This window comes from Mobula hypostoma, chromosome 25 (genome assembly GCF_963921235.1).
Source record: "Mobula hypostoma chromosome 25, sMobHyp1.1, whole genome shotgun sequence".
NCBI classification, from domain to species: domain Eukaryota; kingdom Metazoa; phylum Chordata; class Chondrichthyes; order Myliobatiformes; family Myliobatidae; genus Mobula; species Mobula hypostoma.
Window position 1 is genome coordinate 36,623,873 of NC_086121.1, and position 22,163 is coordinate 36,646,035.

Genomic DNA, 22,163 nt, shown 5'->3' on the forward strand with positions numbered 1-22,163 from the left:
TCCCAAAAATTGTTCATCTTGATTATGTTAGTGGAAGGATACATGTTGGCCAGGCCTCCGGGGAGAGTTCCTTTGTTCCTCAGACACGGACAGTTTAAGGTGTCAATTGAAACACATCACCTCCAACACAGCAGTGCCGGAGTGTCAGCCTAGATTTCTGTGGTCTGTGGTTCGAAGTGTTACACAAACCAGATATTCTTAGGCTCACTGCCAAGAGTGCTACCAACACATGGTTAGCTCAATATAATAAGCAGTATAATCCAAACAATATGTACAGAAAATATGCACGAAGGCCGAGAATGTGTGAAATGCAATGCAATTTTGGTTCTGATAATACTCATCAGTCTGGAAACACAAAATCTAGTCTCTTTCTGGGAGACCTAAGCAACAGAATTGCATACATCAATTTTCTTATGCCTTCGATAAAAAGGAACCAACCAACATAGGCAGCAGCACCCTCTCTCTAACTGGGCAGAGGTGAGACAATGACCCAATATTACATCCTCCTCCACCCACCTGGCTCAGCAGTAGGAAAATAATCAATAAGTCACTCAGAACTCCTCGCCCATACTATCGCCAACCAATGTATTCATTTCACATCAGTATGATAACAAACTAGCAGCTAAAGCATGAGTACAAGCCTACCTAGCTGAACTATGGGGAAAAAAAAACTACATAGGTAAATTCTACAATCTGGAATTGCTAAGTTTAGTAGATGATATATATTTATGAAACAGATATGAGTACAGATGGGCAGCAGTATATCAAAAGCCTGCTGAGAGATGGTGTTTATAGTTGTATGCATCCCTCCATCTCCATAAACACATCTGCAGATAATCTAGTATAAAGAGATAATTCTTTACATCAAACATAAATTAGCATAGCTCTTCGATAGTTTGTTATAAGCCATAATATTGATATTTTTTCCAGCATTAGTTGATCTTAAATGAGCAGCTCAGTTGTCATGCCTGACCTTAGGCTGAGAAACGGAAACATCAATCACTTTTTCCACTCCTAATTACTATGCTCTGACCTCTGCTGGCAAGTGCATTTGTGTGGATTTCAACAGAGGACAAGATCAGCCTTATATGTAATGCCTTCCACAGTCAGATAGCCTACAGTGTTAACAGAAGAAGGGCAGGCATATGGGTGATTTGGGAGTACAGTATAGAGGAGAGTGTATTAGGACCTGTGCAGTAAAATCACAAGAACATTTTGTGCTTTAAGAAGTCAGGGTAGCTGAAAATGTAATGCATCTTATTATTTGTCTGTCAGCTGTATGTCTCTATATGTTTATGTCATATATGCATGGAGTACAACATTCATAAACATATATGGATTCTAACATAATTTATCATTAATTCCATGCATATTACTTAAAATTCTGAGTAATGTTAACAAAATCAGTTTTCTCCTATGTTAATATGTACAAACATTAGCATATCAAACAGTGAATCTATGGTTCTATTCTGGAATACATTTGCTCACGTATGCACAGCTAGATGTTAAGGTAACAGACTACATTTAAGGAAGCGTTGCATGAACAGAAATATATTTCTCTCTCTCTCACACACACTCTCTCTCTTTCTCTCACTCTCTCTCTCTCTCGCTCTCCCCTACCCCATTTCTCTCTCTCTCTCTCTCTCGCTCTTCCTTCCCCCTCTCTCTCTCTCTCTCTTTCTCCCTCTCTCTCCCGCTCTCTCCCTCCCTCCCTCCCTCCCTCTTTTTTTTCTGCCTGTCTGTCTCTCTCATATATGATTGTAACTCGTCCCTCCCTGGAAAATCTAATTAGTTTCATAGAACCTTTAATTTGCCATTGTTCCACATAAAACTCCCATTTGGAAATCCTGCTGCTTTTCCACCATCTCCACTATAACTACCCTGATCACAGCTTCAGACAATGAGATACATTTTTTTTAACATGGGCATCTGCCAGACCATTGTCAACATAGAAAGGGTGGAAGATAAGGTGATCCTATGAAAAATCAACTGCCCATAAAGAGTGAAAATAGTTCTAGCCTTTAATACAATTTTTGCATATTTTGAAAATATATTAATAGACTGATTTTCTTCTACACACTGAAGGGGCAATCTTTTTAATAAATGAGTTTAACTTAATGTTATATTGTTAATGATTTATTAATATTTCAATTTTATTCTGATTCTTGTATGCTTCTAGCATTTCTTTACAATTTATTCTCCTGCATTTACTATTTTCTTACTTCAACCAGCTAGTCTTGAATACTTCAGCAACAATATTAACAATATTTGATGCATTAAATGACCCAAATATAGTATTGATTGTTATATTATACAATATTTCATTGTGTCAGCAAAACAAGCATTTTACTGAGTATAATGTTCAATACATTCATATTAAATAGCTATTATTTATTACAGCCTTGTCTACTCATTTCAAGTTTGCTACATTTTCAGCATGGCATTGCAGGTCGTCAAATATACAGCTCTGCGTATCTTCAAAATCTGACAGATATACACATACCTCAGAGTTGATTATACTTTTATAATCCGTGTACGCTGTCCACACTTAGCTACTTCCAACTCTTGCATTTTATTCAACATCTGCCTTCACTAATAAAATACCAAAGCTATCAATCGGTTTATTCCAATTCCATGTCCGGGAGATGTGCACAGGAACATTTTTAACAAGACGTACTCTCACACGGTTGTGCTACTGTGTTTTAAACTATTCTCGTTCTTTTTGGTTCACGTTGCAATTTTCCTGCACTTCTTGATCCGGGAGTCTTGACTGCCCTGTCTCAGTATTGAAGTTGACTGCCTGATGTTGGAGCTGTCCAAGCTCCGTGGTGCTGAATGTGCTCCGCTTCGTATGTGTGTAGATGTCTAGCGCTGCCCAGTGGAGAGCTCTGCAATTTTATTGCCGTTTTTCATCCCTGTTTTTCACATGCCTAACTACTTTACTTTCACTAGCCTTTCAATAAACGTATTATATAAATCAATGGCAAGGTTCACTGCTGCAACCCCGCCCCTGCTTTAACAGAAATAAAACATCTTGTCAGCAACAAGGAAAGGTACATCAGCCAGATCTCCTAACTGCAAGCGAATTCGTCAAAAAATCTTACCACAAGCTCTTCAGCAGCATGGTGAACACACGCAGCATTCGTTTCTCACATAACCGTGTCTTTGCAACCCAAAGAAGGAGAGACCATCTTTTTTTTTCTTGCTCCGAACAGTTTCAAAGAATATTAACATCCCATGCCAAGCTTCCTAAGAGACAGCTGCAATTCATTCTCGCTCAAGTAGTTCCCAAAACGCCGGTGGTGAACTGGCCATTGCTTGGAAGTAAGAGCTCCCCACCACTCCAGAAAGGGGTCTGTGTTGACACAGATATGAGAAAACTGAAGAGGAAGAGAGGTCAGAAGGAAAAAGAAGCGAAGTGTCTTGGCTGACAGGATCTGAGAGTAGTCTCCTCTCGTATGTTCGGCTCACGGAGCCTTTCAATGAAATGATGAGGATTCAAGGGACTAAGGAAAGAGCCTTGTCTGGCTTCAGCTGACGTCAGTTCAACATCCCCACCCCCCACCCCAACATTACACTACCACCCTGAAAGCAAAAAAAAACCAAAGGTATCAAACCCATACTCAAACCGGAGTAATCCTCAGCACCGGAATTAATGGTGCTTAACCTATTTCTTTAAACTTCCGAATCACTGATGCCAATGCTGTTGTATAACACCCCCAGGCGAGCAGTAAAACGATAAATCGATTTCTAGTATTTAATTCCAGCGAAAAGCAGGAGGTATGCAGAGACATACGTTTTGGTTTTGCTTTCGCACTTTCATTGGATCCCCGGATTGGTATAACGATGGATTGTCGGGGAAGTGATCCACCTACTTTCAAAGGAATGGCCGTGAACTGATCAAGTCCAATTCACGTAAACATCTGTCTTTGGCATTACTAAGGGAACGCACCCTCTCTCCGAATACACAAGGCGACTGCCAAAACTGTTAACCAGTACGTTAAATTTGCAGAAGCCCGAGTTCTGATGTCCGCCGGTTCAAGTAGTAGACGCGAGCATGTTAAACGCTGGAAGTAATGGAATTCACAGAGTGAATGGGTCACTGTTGATTCACAACTATTAGCAGTGTCCAGGAATGCCGCTATCGTTGAGCATCGTCCATGTTCTCCGGAACCACGTCCACAAATCAGTTACCCGGCCCAAGCCAGAGCTGCAAAAACTGGCTGCAAGAAATATTAACTCTTTATCGCCACTCCACATGCAAACTTAATTCTGTTCGAATTCTGACGCTGAATCAAAGAACATGCCCGAAAATTGTTTTGCCACTTCTTAGTGATATAATTATTAATTCAATGCTAAAAATTATCGCTGATTTCTAATGTGTACTATTTGGGCTCTGCCGTGACCAAAATGCAGGGGTCTTGGATTTTTTTTTCTCCCTGTGGATTGCCGTACTATCCACGGCTGTGAAAATGATTGGCAGTTAGATAACAGTCTTACAGCCAAGTAGCCTGGTGTCAGATGCGATTGATGTTCTCTGAGATAATCTAATATGGTTTAAAGACGTTTATCAGAATGGAGCACGGTGGCAGGCAGCTCACACAGAATGAATAACCTTATGAACACTTAACCAAAAAAAAAACAAAATAAATTTACGCTTAAGATCTTCCATTTAATATAATGCTTGTAGTTTATTGCGGAAATCATTTAGACTGTTCTTGCCTTCCCAGATACTGTGCTTCCAAACACTGTGCCTGTCTGCTGGGAAATAGATGCATTTCTTAAAGGATTTCTCTTCATCCTCAGTAAAAAAAAACATGATTTGAGTTCATGTTTTTGACTTTCTAAATGAGATTCCGCAATTTAAAGAGCACTGATTTCCTTTACAAAATCAGACAGACTAGCATACAGAGAAAATTAATTCTGTCGTGCTGATAGGGGCTAAGTGGTTAATTGGTCTCATTTGAATTTCACGATTAAGACTACCTTAAATTCTAAGTTATAAAATGAAATCCCAGGCAGCAAATTTGAGCCTTTGGCCCGACACTAATTTGGAGTTTAATGCAAAGCCGCTAACTAGTGTTGAGATGCTCTGAAGGGAAAGTACAATTTGGATGTCCCTAAAAAGTGACTTTCGAATGAGAGGCGTTTCAAAAATAACTCTAGTGGGCACGTAATTTCTTATGCGGGAAGTGGTTACGCTGCAGCTCTCCGTCGTGTAGCTTCTGTGAAAGCCGTCAGTATTAATAAAGTGCATTAAAACATCGGCATTTAGAACTGCTCTATGTGAAAAATCCTTCTCTATGAACTGAGGACTAGCCTTTCGCAACTAGTCCCCAGGCAATGGAAGATGAAGGTTTCTGTGTATTGCCCTGTAGGAGAACAGATTGCAACGCCAAGTAGTGCACTTGTTCACAAATTAGACACGAAGATTGTGACTGCAGCATATGTTTAACGTTGAAACGAAAGAGCTAGATTTGGCATTAGAAATACAGCAGGAAATAACAGGGAAGTTGGGCACATAGTCGGGGGGGGGGGTGTTAGAGATTGACTGACTCTTCCCCATAACGGACACGATGAGTTGCATTAAAAGGATTTGTTGTCCGTTCTCCTTCCAATACACCAAGCTGTATTTTCGCTTCCTCTTTGCTGATAGGACGTCGTGAACTGCTAGTACATCGTTTATAGTTTTCACACTAAAATGTTCAATAAGTAAAGCAATCTTGTTAAGCGGGGCAGGGCACGAACTTGGCCATTTCAGCTGTATGTGTGCAGAACTCATTTTACCAAAGGCCATCTAGAACACCCCAACATTTGAGCTCTCTGTGATTAATACAACGTGCAGGGAGAACTGGTCCTACTAAATCACTTCCTTGGATGTTCAAACGATCTGAGCATCAATGATAACCCAACTATGGCATTCCTATCCATGCACAGGAGGGATATTATCTCAGATTGAGCTAGATAGAAAACATCAGTTAACAATTTAAATTTATAAACTGTGATCAAAAATGTGACAAACTAGCAACTGATTGTTGAACAATTGTTTTATACCTTGGAAGGTAGGAGACCGACAGGTAATCTCATAAGAATGCATAAATACCTCATGGATATAGATAGGATGGATGCATTCCAGCTATTTCCCAGGTTTGGGAAATCAAGAATGAAAGGGCATAGGTGTTGCGGGCGGGGAATTTAATAAAAAGTTGAGGGCAACATATTTTACACAAAGGGTGGCATGTATATGGAATGAACTGCCAGAGGAAATAGTGGAAGCACCTAGGAGCAATAGTTACTCAGTCTCCTCCCAACCCCTTCCTCACTATCCACCCCACACTCCTGCAGAAACCACACATATTCTCTCTCACAGACATAGACACACACACTATTGCTGTATCATTAGTAAAGCTCATTATTTTTTGTGCTTATAGCAGGGAGACTTTATTCAAGAAAAAATCTGTTTATCTACAGGCAGGAAAAGAGTGTGAACCAGTTGTAATGTCACTGCCACCTGGAACAAAGTGTGATTCCTCAGGATGCAGTAACTACTGTGACATCAGAATGAAGGGATCTCACTTTGTTATCAAACTGCAATGTCATGCAAGCTGAGATCAGGACTTGGACACAGGCATACTTTGAACATTAGGAGGACCAATAAAGCTATAGTCATAGTCATACTTTATTGCTCCTGAGGGAAACTGGTTTTCGTTACAGTTGCACAAGACAATAATATTGACAAGGAATAATAGGATCCGAGGAGTAGTCCACAAGTTCAGGATCCCTGAAGGGAACAGTACAGCTAGATGAGGAATACATATAGGATACTTGCCTTCCATGAGCCGGGACTTAGAATATAAATGAACAATATATTAGTATATATGGTACCATTTTTAAAACATTAGATTTGGCTGGGGCAGGACTACTGTGAGTACTTCTGGACTCTCTACACTACAGGAAAGATGTGACTGCTCTAGATAGGGTACAAAAGAGATTCACTAGGATGGTGCCTGGGAATGTGTTTTCTCGGAGTGGAGAAAGTCAAGGTTGGGCCTAAGTAAACTATGAGGAGAATAAGTAGGGGTGGATAGAGAAAAACACTTCCCCTTAGCTGAGCGGTTTCTTACCAAAGGGCAAATATATAAGATAAAAGAGATTTGATGTTTATTTTTTCCACTCAGAATGTGACTGAAGAGATGATTGGGGGCAGGTCATCATAATGTTTGAGAGCTAATTACCTCAGCACTTATGATCACTAGACACAGACAATAAAGGACCCAAAGGTTTCTGATGGCTAGCATGAACTGTGGGCCGAAGGAGATGATTGCATGCTGTTTGGCCATAATTTCTACAAATACATTCTTCCAAACCAACCCCCCACCCCCCCGCCCCGAAGAGGTGTAACCTTTACATGCAATCCACAGTTGCCAGATCAAAGAGTAAGCCACCTTGTCAGGAGCATACTTTCAATAGCACTTGTCTGATTTATTTCTAGTGACCACCGATCAACCCAAGTTTGGTATTGTATGGTGAATTGGTATTCTTTAAGGTATGCAAATCTGATGTGCAAAGACTTCTATCTTTTTTTATCCGTGTGGCTAAGCTGCTCAGAGTTTGTCTCCATGATCACAAGGCAAAATTCTAATCATTACCTCAGTATAGAAACACTATGACCTCTTTGATCACTTTGCACTAATATGGCCTTTGTACCTTTTGTTCTAATTGTGTTTTTTTTTGTAATAATTATTTATAATTTATGCTTGTTTTGTCTTTTTATATGTGAATACCGCTTATATGAATCTGCATGTCTCGGATACTGCATGCTTGTCCTTGTGCATAAGACAATAAGCACCCTGGCTATGATCACCCTGACCTGGAAGTGAATCATCCTTTCTTCATTGTTACTGGATCTCATTCCTGCCAGTCCACCAGCACCATAGAAGCTCCTTCTCCAGAAGACAATCAAGCTCGTGGCTCATCAACACCCTCTCAGAGCCAGTGAAGTGCAGTAAGTACTCATCTCAAGAGTGACACCCTCAGATCATACTTACATAAAAGGTAGTCAATAGAAACGCAGCAAGAAAGCAGTGAATAGTTTTGTTTGTAGGAACAGGTGGAGATTGGCATTTGACCAAGATCAGAAGGTACAATTTTAATTTTCCAGTTCTGTTGCAGTTAACAGTCCTAAATCAGTGGCACAGAAGCTCTTCAAACTGTTTAAGTATTGAAAATCATCTATAAATATTGTGGTTGCTAATGTAATTTCTTTTTTATATTTATAGTCTTACTACATGCATTAGCATGCAATAAAATGTCATGATAATTGTGCATCATAAAAGGATTAAATATGTATGTTGTTTTCATTGTCACATTCAGCATGCCAGAAGGAATGGAAGCATTTTGTAATAATATTAACAATCCGCCTTTTCTTCCTTAGCATGTGTTTTTCTAGGTGCTTCTGCTAATGCTTTGGTTCCAAAACATCACTGGTTGTATGTGATTTCATCAGCGGTGGGGAATCTGCTTTAACCTCATGGAAATGAGCAGAGTAGGCAGATCAAGACACTGATCGATATATATTAGCATATCATAAGGATTGTCTTTGAGGATGTTAACACTCCAGCTAACCATCCCTCTCCAGCCTGTGCCCGGCTAAGCACATGTTGAACATTGAATGGAATTATTAACAAGCACGCTTCTCATTGATCATCCACAACTTGCAGGAAAGTTATTGATTAATTTCAACTGCTATTGCCGAAATTTGTCCATTTGAGTTTGGTATTATTTCGAGTTCTCTAAAGTCTGCGGGGAATCATATGTTGAGTGCTAAATTTAAAGGTTTTGTACATTTCAGCTGTCCCAAAACATGGGAGTATTAGCAGTAATTCCTTTGGTAATGTGGCATGACTTAGAGACGTGAGTGCTGAGAATGGCAGAACAAGATAGACTGATGAAAGTAGGAGGAGGCAGTGAGAAGGTTTCGTAGCTGGAGGACATATCCACTCAGAGTCTAAATGGAACGTCTCTACTGAATGATCTCTGCTGTTCTCCTGGTCCAACCACAACTGCACAAGAGCAGGGCAAGGTGTGTGTCAAGGTGATTGCTGTTGTCTTTAATTTCTATGGTGGATCTGAGAGTTTTGCAACAAACTGTGGTTTGCTATTCACTATTTAACAAAGGTAATAAGTCCCTTCAAAAAATGTGAATTCCATTTCCTCTTGTTTACAGTACAGCAGAGGGTATGAAGAAATGATCTCAAGGGCTGCCATTGACTATGTATAACAGTGAGTTTACCCCACAAATAATTCCATTCCCCACGTGTCCAAATGTTATATGATCAATTATGAAAGTCAGTGGCAAGTACCCTGACAGTGGCCATGATTCCTTGATCCTGTGAGAACCCACTGCATCATTTGTTTTCAATCCACAAATAGAAACAAAAGGCTGACTACTAGGTGACATTGTTAATGGATTGGCTACCTGACTCATGCCTTGTACGTACCCAGTGGAGGGATGAACAACATGCATACAGTGCATAATTTCCTGTCACATGAAACAGACAGCACAGAAATATTGCTCATATGACTGCATGACTGCTCTGGTATTATCCTCACTAACAGATGCTAAAACTTGTGATGGTTTTCAGTATGCCACAGAGACTCGTCATCAGCTAGGATGGCACTTGCTAGCAACTGTAACCATGAGCAGCTGTGGAGCAGGAAGGAGAGGAAGGGAGGTTGCCAACCAGTATTTTCTAAAGCAATTCACACATTCAATGAAAACCCACTTCCTATACAGCACCAGTCGCACGCCTCACTTTTCCTACCTCATTGACCATCATGACATTGGCCTGACGTAATGCAAAGAATGAATGCCCATACAAAGTAAACAGCCTGGGCTATATTCAAGGATTAAAGTATATTTTGCATAGAAACACAGACCAATGCATTTGTCTTCCATGAGCCTTTAAAAGATCTGTTGCTACCCCAGTAACTCAAAGCATTAAAACAAGGCAAAATAGGAGAAGCAGTGAACTATCTGTCCTTTTATTTCCCCTATTCCATTTCATACAATAAGCAATCTTGATGTTATATGACTGATGTTCCGATTGGAAATGCAGGCGGGAGGAGAAGATGGCGGCGCGCCTGCGTGTGCGCAGCCCTCCGGTGAGAAATGATATCGTATCTCTTAAGTAGAGGACGTGGAAAATTCTGATTTGATGGAGAATGGACGTGAAAGCACAGAGGGACATCTGGGGAAATTTCTGAAACGCCCGTTCGCTGCTGTCGTTACTGTGTGGTCGGGAATCTTTCGGTGAGTAGGCCTCAAAATCCCCGGCCTTGCCTGCTTTTGCTGACCAAGAAGGAGGTTGAATCGTTCGGACAGAGATGGCGCTCAGTACTCATCGTTGGAGAGCTGATCAGAGATCAAAGTTTTCAGATGACTCAGAGTCGGATTGTGGTCGGCATGGCAGGGAGAGTTTTTCTTCCTTCTTCCGACTGCGTGAGATGTGGGACATTTGAACTTTACTGTGCACATGGACTTCTTCATCAAGTTATGGTATTGTTACACTGTTTGTAACTATATGTTATAGTTATGTGGTTTTGTCAGTTTTTGCAGTCTTGGTTTGTCCTGTGTTTTGTGATATCACACCGGAGGAAATAATGTATGATTTTCTTAATGCTTGCATTACTAAATGACAATAAAAGAGGAGTACGTGTCTTCATAATCATAATTCTGCACTCCTGTCTACCTGCAGTAAATTTTAACCCCTTTGCTTACCAATAATCTCCTTTACCCCTCACAGAAAAAAGTTCTAAAGGCACATCATCTGCTAAGATAAACAAAATGCATTCTGTTTCTGGCTTAACTGGGCAGCCCGTTAAATTTATGCTGTAGCTGGTGGTATAGTTCAGTGAAAACTTTCTCTCTACATTCATCATTGAAAGATCCCTTATATAGTTCAATCAAGTCCCCACACACTTTTCTAAACTCCAACGGGTACAAGTCTTTCCTATTGAAGCTTTCCTCATATTGCAGCTTTTCTATTCCAAGTATTAGTGCAATAAACCTTCACTGAATTGCTTCACACTGTAAACCTCCTTCCCGAAATGAGATCAATACTGTACACAGTACTCCTCCTGGGATTTCACCAACGCACCCTTTATAACTGAAGCAATTCTCTTTACAGTAAATAACATTCTGTTAGCTTGCCAATTACTTGCTGTACTTGCAAACTAGCCACTTGTGAATCTTGCATTAGGACACCTAGATCTGTCTGTATCTCAGTATTATACAACCTCTCGTCACTTCAACAGATGGTGCTTTGGGGCAGCAGGTAGTGCAGCTGCTACATAGCTCCTGTGACCTATGTTTGATTCCGACCTCTGGTGCAGTCAGTGTGGGACTAACCTGTTTTCCCTGTGATGGTGTTCGTTTCAACAGAGTGCTCCAGCTTTGTCTCACATTCCAAAGACTCCTCATTATTTCTTCCTACTCAGCTTTCTTTCCTCGTGTCACCGGCAAATTTACTAAATCTACCTTTGATGCCTTTATCCAAATCATTCACGTAAATTGTTAAAAAAAGATGTTCAATACTGACTCCTTGTATTATCTTGCTAACAAGGAAAAGGTAAATTCGTGCCTACTCTCTTTTTTCGGTTAGCCAGCCAGTTTTCCATCCATACAAACATTTTACTTCTTATACCTTGAGATTTGATTCCACAATAACTTTTAACACACCACTTACTAAATATCTTTTTGGAAATCCAAGTAGAATGCACTCAACTTTGTCCGCACTCAGTTTCAGATTAGTTTGGTGTTATGTACACTGAAATTGTTTTCTTGTCTGAAGTTCACAGAATAAAAAGAATAAACAGTATCCATAGTGGTAATAAATACAGTAACCGGTCTGAGGAGATTTAGTAGATAGACTCCAACAAAATTCTACAGGTGTATGGTGGAGAGCATCCTGACTACAAACATCACCGTCTGCTCTAATGCACAGGATTGAAAGAGGATGCCAAGTGTTGTAAACTCTACCAGATCCATCATGGACATTAGCCACCCCAGCATGGAGGACACCTTCAAAAGCAATGCCTCAAAAAGGCAACGTCCACCATTAAGGACTTCCACAACCCTGGACATGCCCTCTTCTCATTGCCACCATCAAAAAAGAGGTATCGGATCCTGAAGAAACACACACACAGTTTCAGGGACAGCTTCTTCCCCTCCACCATCAGATTTCTGAATGGACAATGAACCAATGAACACTTCCTCAGTCTTTTTTTGTGTCTTTCTGCACTACTTTTTAATTGAATTTTTAATCTATATACTTGTAATTTATAGTTTGTATAATTATTATTATTATGTATTGCAATGTACTGCTGCTACAAAACAACGAACGTCGTGACATATGCAAGTGCTATTAAATCTGAATCTGATTCTGGTAGCTGCCAAACTAACTGATCTGTAGTTTCCCAGTTTCCTTCTCCCTGTTGTTGTCCTTCCTTTTCGAATAAAGAAAATGCAATTTCAGCACATCCACAGCACTGTTAAGGCAACCAAGGCTGAGGTCGAAGCGTTCGGATAGAGATGGTGCTCAGTACTCAGTGTCGGAGGGCTGATCGGAGGCTCGAAGTTTTCGGACGACTCAGAGTCGGACTGTGGTTGGGCATGGCAGGGAGAGTTTTCTTCCTTCTCCCGTCTGCGTGAGATGTGGGACATTCGAGAAACTTTGAACTTTTTTACTGTGCCATGGACTGTTCTTCATCAAGTTATGGTATTGTTGCACTGTTGTAACTATATGTTATAATTATGTGTTTTTTGTTAGTTTTTCAGTCTTGGTCTGTCCTGTGTTTTTTGATATCGCACCGGAGGAATGTTGTATCATTTCTTAATGCATGCATTACTAAATGACAATAAAAGAGGACTGCGTGTCCTCATAATCTAATCTAATCTAATCTAACATACAGTCAGACAGGGAGTGCTGGGAGAACAAAAGTTGTCCAACTGAGAGAAGACAACAGATCCTCAGAGTCATTGCCAATGTTAGAGCTTATATCAGTAGCCCTTGCAGTCGTTTGGAGAAGTGGTGATACCACTGGCATCTAAGACCATGATGGTAGCAGCCTGGGCTTCCGTGACCTCAGCTGGCATTGATCTGAGTTCCTACTATTACATGGGCATGTTGATGCAATGGAAGCTGAAACACTGAATTTGATCAATAAGTATGACACAGAAATTGATTGCAAGGACCATAGTGGGAAGGATAGTCTCCAAGCTTCAAAGCTGATACTGAACCCACTCATGTTCCATTGTGTTGCACACAGGCTATCTGACAGATGTGATAACACACCAAGTGTTTTGCTGGGCATACCCCTAATCATTCTCCTGAAGCCTGCTCTATTATAGAGTATAAAAACTTTGGGGAAAGGGAGTAAAAGGCAAGGAAAGTGAACATGAAGATATAAGAGCTAGAAACAAGATTAGGCCATTCAGCCCTAGTTTCTGCTCTGCCATGCAGTAACATCATGGCTAATCTTTTATTCCAGAGCACTTTCCTGCCTTAAGCCCAAAGTAAATAAGTTTATTATTATCACATCTACCAAAGGACAGTGAAATCTTTGTTTTACATGCCGTCTAGACAGATCATTTTGTTACGTCAGTACACTGAGGTGCTATCATCGAAAGTAATAATAGAATGCAGAATATAGTGTTAGAGTTACAGAGAAAGTATGGTGCAGGGAGACATTATAATGCAAAGTCAAGATGAGGTATGTTGAGAAGTCAATTATGCCTTTTATTGTACAAGGATACTTTTCAGAACTCCAATAACAGTGTCCTTGAACATTATTCAAGGATAGAAGGTGTCCTTGAGCTTGACTCAGAATGCTTTTGTATCTTCTGCCTGAGAGGAAACGAGAGAATATAGTTGGTGGGGTCTTTGATTCTGTTGGCTGCTTTACCAAGGTGGTGAAAAGTGTAAAGGGAGTCCATGGAGTGGAAGCCTCCTTGGCTAGAACATTCTAGATTCACAACCCTCAGGGTGAAGAAATTCCATTAGAAGTTTCTTCTCTTCAGCAAGATCACCTCGCAATCTTCCTATATCGAGATAACACTTTAGGCTGCTCATATGAAGAATGCACCATCTTAGAAACTTCAGTGGATCCCCTCAAATGCAAGTTTATAGAACATAGAACATAGAATAGTACAGCACAGTACAGGCCCTTCGGCCCACAATGTTGTGCCGACCCTCAAATCCTGCCTCCCATATAAGCCCCCACATTAGATTCCTCCATATACCTGTCTAGTAGTCTCTTAAACTTCACTAGTGTATCTGCCTCCACCACTGACTCAGGCAGTGCATTCCACGCACCAACCACTCTCTGAGTAAAAACACATCAAAGTTGCTGGTGAACGCAGCAGGCCAGGCAGCATTTGTAGGAAGAGGTGCAGTCGACGCTTCAGGCCGAGACCCTTCGTCAGTCCTGACGAAGGGTCTCGGCCTGAAACGTCGACTGCACCTCTTCTTACAGATGCTGCCTGGCCTGCTGTGTTCACCAGCAACTTTGATATGTGTTGCTTGAATTTCCAGCATCTGCAGAATTCCTGTTGTTCTCTGAGTAAAAAACCTTCCTCTAATATCCCCCTTGAACTTCCCATCCCTTACCTTAAAGCCATGTCCTCTTGTATTGAGCAGTGGTGCCCTGGGGAAGAGGTGCTGGCTATCCACTCTATCTATTCCTCTTATTATCTCGTACACCTCTATCATGTCTCCTCTCATCCTTCTTCTCTCCAAAGAGTAAAGCCCTAGCTCCCTTAATCTCTGATCATATTGCATACTTTCTAAACCAGGCAGCATCCTGGTAAATCTCCTCTGTACCCTTTCCAATGCTTCCACATCCTTCCTATAGTGAGGTGACCAGAACTGGACACAATACTCCAAGTGTGGCCTAACCAGAGTTTTATAGAGCTGCATCATTACATCGCGACTCTTAAACTCTATCCCTCGACATATGAAAGCTAACACCCCATAAGCTTTCTTAACTACCCTATCCACCTGTGAGGCAACTTTCAGGGATCTGTGGACATGTACCCCGAGATCCCTCTGCTCCTCCACACTACCAAGTATCCTGCCATTTACTTTGTACTCTGCCTTGGAGTTTGTCCTTCCAAAGTGTACCACCTCACACTTCTCCGGGTTGAACTCCATCTGCCACTTCTCAGCCCACTTCTGCATCCTATCAATGTCTCTCTGCAATCTTTGACAATCCTCTACACTATCTACAACACCACCAACCTTTGTGTCATCTGCAAACTTGACAACCCACCCTTCTACCCCTACATCCAGGTCGTTAATAAAAATCACAGAAAGTAAGGGTCACAGAACAGATCCTTGTGGGGCACCACTAGTCACAATCCTCCAATCTGAATGTACTCCCTCCACCACCACCCTCTGCCTTCTGCAGGCAAGCCAATTCTGAATCCACCTGGCCAAACTTCCCTGGATCTCATGCCTTCTAACTTTCTGAATAAGCCTACCATGTGGAACCTTGTCAAATGCCTTACTAAAATACATTTAGATCACATCCACGGCACTACCCTCATCTATATGTCTGGTCACATCCTCAAAGAACTCTATCAGGCTTGTTAGACATGATCTGCCCTTCACAAAGCCATGCTGACTGTCCCTGATCAGACCATGATTCTCTAAATGCCTATAGATCTTATCCCTAAGAATCTTTTCCAACAGCTTTCCCACCACAGACGTAAGGCTCACTGGTCTATAATTACCCAGACTATCCCTACTATCTTTTTTGAACAAGGGAACAACATTCTCCTCCCTCCAATCCTCCGGTACCATTCCCATGGACAACGAGGACATAAAGATCCTAGCCAGAGGCTCAGCAATCTCTTCTCTTGCCTCGTGGAGCAGCCTGGGGAATATTCCGTCAGGCCCCAGGGACTTATCTGTCTTAATGTATTTTAACAACTCCAACACCTCCTCTCCCTTAATATCAGCATGCTCCAGAACATCAACCTCACTCATATTGTCCTCACCATCATCAAGTTCCCTCTCATTGGTGAATACCGAAGAGAAGTATTCATTGAGGACCTCGCTCACTTCCACAGCCTCCATGCACATCTTCCCACCTTTATCTCTAATCGGTCCTACCTTCACGCCTGTCATCCTTTTTTTCTTCGCATCCTTCCTTAGCAACACTAAAATGCTGGAGGGACTCAGTGGGTCAGGCAGCATCAGTGGAGGGAAGTGCACAATTGGCGTTTGGGTTGAAAAACTTTATCAGGTCAGATTCCAGTATCTGCAGTCTCCTAAAGATCCCTTATCCTTCCTTAAGGATTGGAGGCTAAGCCTGTAGATAATTTTCCCAAAACATTTGTATCATTGGAAAAAAATAACCCTGACCTTTGGCTATATTGCAAGAACAGATAAATATATTTTGAAGTGTCAGCACCTGTAGTAAATCTTTTTTATTATAAATCTGCAACATCTGGTTTCCAAATTACAGAATGTTAAGTTTCAGTGATTTATTTAAGAGATTATACAGATCACTACGAATATCAACAACTTTCAGTCTCTCACATTTAAAAAATGCTCAGCCTTTCTGTCATTACCACCAAAGAAAATTACCTCAGAATTTTATCTCACATTATATTAAAAATTGAAAATTATCTGACATTATGAACAATTTGCTATGCCATTTAGCCTGTGCATACTCCAGGAAAATCTCTCTGCATTCTCTTCACAACTGACACTAGCATTTAATTTTGTAGTATTGACTATCATTGAAGAGGGTCTCCTCACCCAAATCATTAATGGAGAATAAGGCAAGCTGGCAACAAATAATCAATCATATGTTCCAACCCCCAACACAATTATGAGTCAAATATTCTTGATCACCAGGGCGAAAGAGAAAGGGATGGAGAGAGAGAGAGAGACTGAGGCAGGAGGAGCAATAAATGGAGAGAATAATTAAAAGAGGGAATAGCTGTGGATCAGAGTCTAAGAGGGAGAGCAGGAAAGGGCAGAAGGGGAAGTTTAGGAGGGGGAGACAAAGAGAAAGAGATGGAGAGAGGAAAGGAAAAGGATAGAGGGAGAGATGGAGAGAAGGAGGGAGAATGATAAAGTGAGAGAGAGAGAAAGGGAGACAGTGGGAAATATTGGGAGAGGGCAAGAGGGAGGGATAGAGAGATGGAGAGGGAGAGAGAGAGGAAGAGCGGGAGCAAGAGAGCAATGGCGAGAGAGAGGGTGGGAGGAAGAGAGAATGTGAAAGAGGGAGTGAGAGAGAGGAAATAGGGGGAGGGAGAGAAAGGAAGAGGGAAAGGAGGGAGAGAGGGCAAAGGAGAGGGGAAAATGGAGAGTATACTCTCATAGTTTTGTATGCCTCCATCAAGTGCCCCTCTCCCAACATGTCTGTGTTCTAAGGAAAAGAAACTCATCCTATCTTTCCTCATAGCTCAAATAGTTCATCACAGTCATGTTCGCATTGTCATGGTCCGGTCCGTGAAGTCCACATTCTGGCTCACGGTCCGGTGTGTAGACTCAGGACTCGGAGTCTTCCAGCTGTCCCTTGTTTGATTGAGTTAAGCACAGGCACCTGATTCCCATCTTGGGGTTTGGAATATAAGTGACCTTGGGGTTGAGTGTGGGCTGTTGGTTTGTCTTGTCAAGATTCCCTGGGAGCAACCTGCTGGTGGAAGGCTAGAGTGGCCACTTGCCACCTTTAGGCTGTGTTAAAGAATGGAGCCTTGCTGTCAGTAGTCGGAGCTGTCTTTGCGGTATGGATTCGGCTGTTTCCGAGGCCAGCTGAGTGGCTGCCAGCCACTTCGAGCTAGGTAGGGATCTGGCTGTTTCCGTAGCCAGCTGAGGTTGCTGGCTGAACTGTGACTCGGAGCTACCCCGGAGCAGAGAAGGAACTGTCTGTTGTTCTTTGGTGTTTGTCTCTTCTTGTCCTCGCCTCCGTGGCATAGGTCAGGCCATTTTGCCATTGCCCTGCGGGGGAACCTGTCTTGTCTTGTCTTTGCCTCTGTTGGGTAAGTCTGGCCATTCTGCCGTTACCCAACAGGTGGACCTGTCCCTCCTTGGTGTGGAGATGAAGTTGAGTCCTGGCTTGTCTTAGGATAAGTCCCGGCTCTATGTCTATGTTCTGTTCTGTCCCCTGTTAGTGTCGTGTTAAAGATGAGTCCCAGCTTTATGTTGATGTTCGGTTCCCAGTCTGTCTCTGAGCTCCAAGAACCCAAGCCTCAAGGATCCTGCAGCCAAGATCCAAGAACCCAAGCCTCGAGGATCCCGCAGCCAAACTCCAAGACACCCAAGCCTCGAATATCCTGAAGCCAAACTTCAAGACACCCAAGCCTCGAAGATCCTGCAGCCAAGCTCAAGACCCAAGACACCAGCCTCAAGCCAAGCTCGAGACCCAAGACCCCAGCCTGTCTCCAAGCTCAGGCCTCTAGACCCCAGCCACATCCTGTTCTGAAGCCATGTCATGTCCTTGCCTGGTTCTGGGGTCCGAGCCCAAGGCAAGACCCAGGTTCTGGGTCCTTGTCCAGTCTCGGGCTCGGAGTCCAAGCCTTGTCTCCTCGTCCATGGTTCCTAGTCCTGGTCCCGCTTTCTCTAGCCCAGCTCTGTGTTCTTCTCCCTGCTCCTTGCCTGTATCTTGTCACGTCCCTACTCCAGTCAAGTCCTGTTCTTCGTACTTCAGTGTCTGTGTCTTGCATTTGGGTCCGTTCCCAGCACCCCATTGTGACGGGCATAGAGAGAAGATTAGGTAACTATCAGCAGCAGAGGCAGAGTAAATGTTCTTCCAGTGGTGTTCCTTAGAGCCCACCATGTAGAATATTATCATCATTAATCAGTTTTGGCTCACCATGAGTTCAGTCTTTCTTGCAGATGGAATCCTGACTGATCTGCAGCCTATGCCTGTAATTGTGCCAGATCCTTTAGTATCCATTACCTTGAATCATACATATGCTAGCTTTGTTCCTTTTTTCTACTGCTCTATTGAATGGAATAGATCTAGGATATCAGAAATGTCCATCTGCTTCCTTAAAATGGAACCCCCTGCAGCATTTCTTCCTTAATTTTTGTCCTTCCTTCATTTTTCCTTTCATTTTTCTGGATGGCGCTGAACTGCAATATCTCTCGGGTTTATGGCTCAAACCTAGTTTTTTAGTTTCATCAGGAAGGTTTTTGGGCACAGTATAGGATGTTAGGGGTCAGGTTAGAGTGTAGGGACAGGGATGAGGAGACAGCGAGGTCAGAGTTCAGGTTGGAGCACTCCTATGTTGGAGACCAGGTGGAGGTCGGGCCATGAGAGCAAGGGCCAGTGATCGCAAGTCCTGGGGTTAGAGGACTGAGGTCAACAAGTCCCAGGATTTGAGGCCTGAGGTCAGTTGCTAGGTCCTAAGGTCAGAGACTTGTGATTGGCAAATCCTGGGGGTTGAATGAGGTGAATCATTTGGTCCGTTGATTTCACACCAGCCATCAAGCACCCATTTGCAGAAGCCTTACGTTAATCCCATTTTCAATGCTATCCCAGTTCCGAATAGCATCCACCGCGCCCCCGCCCCCACCCTGTCCATATTCTACAGTCACACATTAGGGTCAATGTATAGTGGCCAACTACTCTACAAAACCACAGTATATAAAATTATGATGGCCATAGACAGAATGAAAGAACATTTTCTGCTTCCTAGGGAGGAGGTGCTAAAACCAAAAACAACGTTTAAGATCAGGTGAGAAATTTGAAAGTGACATTGTGGTGGGTATTTTCTTCTCTCAAAGTGCATCACTTATTTGGAATACACCTCAGAAATAATGGCGGAGGCAGGCATGTTAACAATATTTAAAAGCCTTCGAGGCAAGTATACGAATGGGAGAGTTCGAGAGCACTATGGGCCAAATGCAGGAAGTTGAGGCTAGCTCACTGGACAACACAGTCAGCATACACACGTTGGGCCAAAATGCCTGTTTCATATTGTATGGCTCTATGAGTCCTTTGGGACATTGAAGGAAACTAGAGTACCTGTCAGAAACCCATGCAGTTACTCCATACTGACGACACCAAAATTTAGGATTTAACCCCAGTCAGTTCCAGCGTGAACTGCACAACCATGCCACCCCTTCCTGAGTGCCCTTTGCCTCCAACCTTTTGTCTACTGCACTCAGTGCAGAGATAACATACCTTTGGTCAACTCAGCTCTTCACGGATAAAAAGCTGCTCTCATTGGTACAGTTCTTTTCATTGTTATGTATGGTAGTTTTAGCTTCATCTGCCTGTTGTTTCAACAGTTTCCTTAAACGACACATGATTCAATTCAGTTTCCACTGGGAAGAGTAATTGGAAGTGAAATCTGTCACTAGCTTTATGGAATAAATATTGCTAATAAATATTCTTTATTTGTATCACATATTTGCAGCCAGAAAGCAAGCTACCTTTTAAAATTAGGACTATTTGAGCAAAAAATTAAATATTTTAAATATGTGTGCAAATACAGAGAAACTGTTTGGGATGATAAAAGAAATGCTGACCAGAGAACAGGTAACAAGTTTGGGCAACTTGGACACGTAGAAGGAATGAACCAGCAAGAGTTGTTCTCCTTGAGCCTGAAACATAAAGAACAGATTTGATGGAGATGATCAAAATGAGGGAAGACATTAACAAAGATATGCTCAGAAAAATTGTGCCCTGTGGCTGAAGTGTTAGTAACCAGAGAACAGAACTTCAAGATAATCAGCAAGACTTTAAAAGGAATGTTTGAAAGAGAGGCTCAGTGAGTTATGACAAGAATTTAAGGATATAGGAACAAATAATCTGCTAGATTGAATTCAGCAGGTTGACCATCATCTATGGAAGGAAAGGAATTGCTGACATTTCAGGTCAAAATCCTACAGGAATCCCAATTGGCAGATGGTACTCTGGGAGAAAAACCACCATAATTAAGACCAGAGAACCAAGGGTGGCTCAGTGTACAAGGAGGGGAGAGAAAATTCATGGAAGCAAATGTGATGGAGTTCCATGATTGGGGAAGAGACAGGCATTTCTGTGATCAAGGATGTGATTTCAGGGTGGTATGGTGACCTCCTAGTATCAAGGTTCAAGATATCACTGGGCAGCTGCAGAAAGTTCTGAAAGAAAGAGTAAGGATGTAAAGGTTATGGTCCACATTTCCATGAGTGACTTAGCTATCTTAGAGCTTCAAACAAAATGAGGGGATGTGAAAAACAAAATTGTAAGTACATTTCTGACAAATCCTAAAGCATAGGATCATTATGGAAGAGACTTCTAAATACCCCTAATATCAACAGGCATACTGATAGTGCAATGGGAAAGAGGACGCAAGGCTTGTACATTGCAAAGGGAAGTATTTTATCCAGTAGACAACATCCCAGCAAAAGATGAGGAGATATAGTTCCAGATTTATTTTCAGGCAATGTGGCTGGGCAAATAGAAATTGGTGGAGAGCTATTTATGGTAGTGTTCTAATTCAGTTAGATTTAGTATAACAGGCAGGGACATTATGGGAGTAAAAGTTACAAGTTTGGATAAAACCAATATTACTGGATGGAAATGAGATTCGGAAAAGGTGAACTGGAAATGGCTACATGAAGGTAAATCAGCCCTATGCAGTGGTAAATGTTTAAAAAGGAGATTCAAGAAACACTGGATAAAATGTTCCCATGAGGAAAGGTGAGCCATTGCCAAACTTAGACCATCCTGGATGACAATATCCATGCAGAGGATAGAAAAGGAAAAACAAAGCACAAGTGAAACCTATATAGGAACTTGTGAGCAATATAGTAAATGTGTGAATAAAAATTAAAATCAACATAGGCAAAGCAAATTGTGGTAATGAAATGTATCAACAATTAGAATCAAAGGAATGGAATGTTAGTGCAAATAGCAAAATGATAAGAAAAGAAAGACCATGTCTCATCGAGGATCAAATGGGTGAGCCATATGGGGACACAGAGGGCAAGGGTTGGAATATTAACAAATAAATTACATTCGTCTTTACAGAACAGAGAGAACTATGCCAATGTTATGGTAAAGGGGGAAGGGAAAAAAATGTTGGATGGGATAAGCACAGTAAAGGTGAGGTATTTATCAGAATCATGTTTAATGTCACTGCCATATGTTGT

At 41.9% G+C, this 22,163-nt stretch overlaps 1 protein-coding gene across 3 annotated transcripts in view; it reads right to left on the bottom strand.

Moving 5' to 3' along the window:
- The window catches only part of ajap1 (adherens junctions associated protein 1), a 332,378-nt gene extending 328,917 nt beyond the window's left edge, over window positions 1-3,461 (bottom strand). For all 3 annotated transcript variants that reach the window (XR_010016088.1, XR_010016087.1, XM_063033137.1), the window contains exon 1: window positions 3,105-3,461. Coding sequence is in view for 1 of the 3 variants with exons in the window: in XM_063033137.1 (XP_062889207.1) it covers window positions 3,105-3,142 (38 nt within the window). In the remaining 2 variants the exon portion in view is untranslated. The remainder of the gene's footprint in view (window positions 1-3,104) is intronic.
- Between the last annotated feature and the right edge of the window lie 18,702 nt (window positions 3,462-22,163).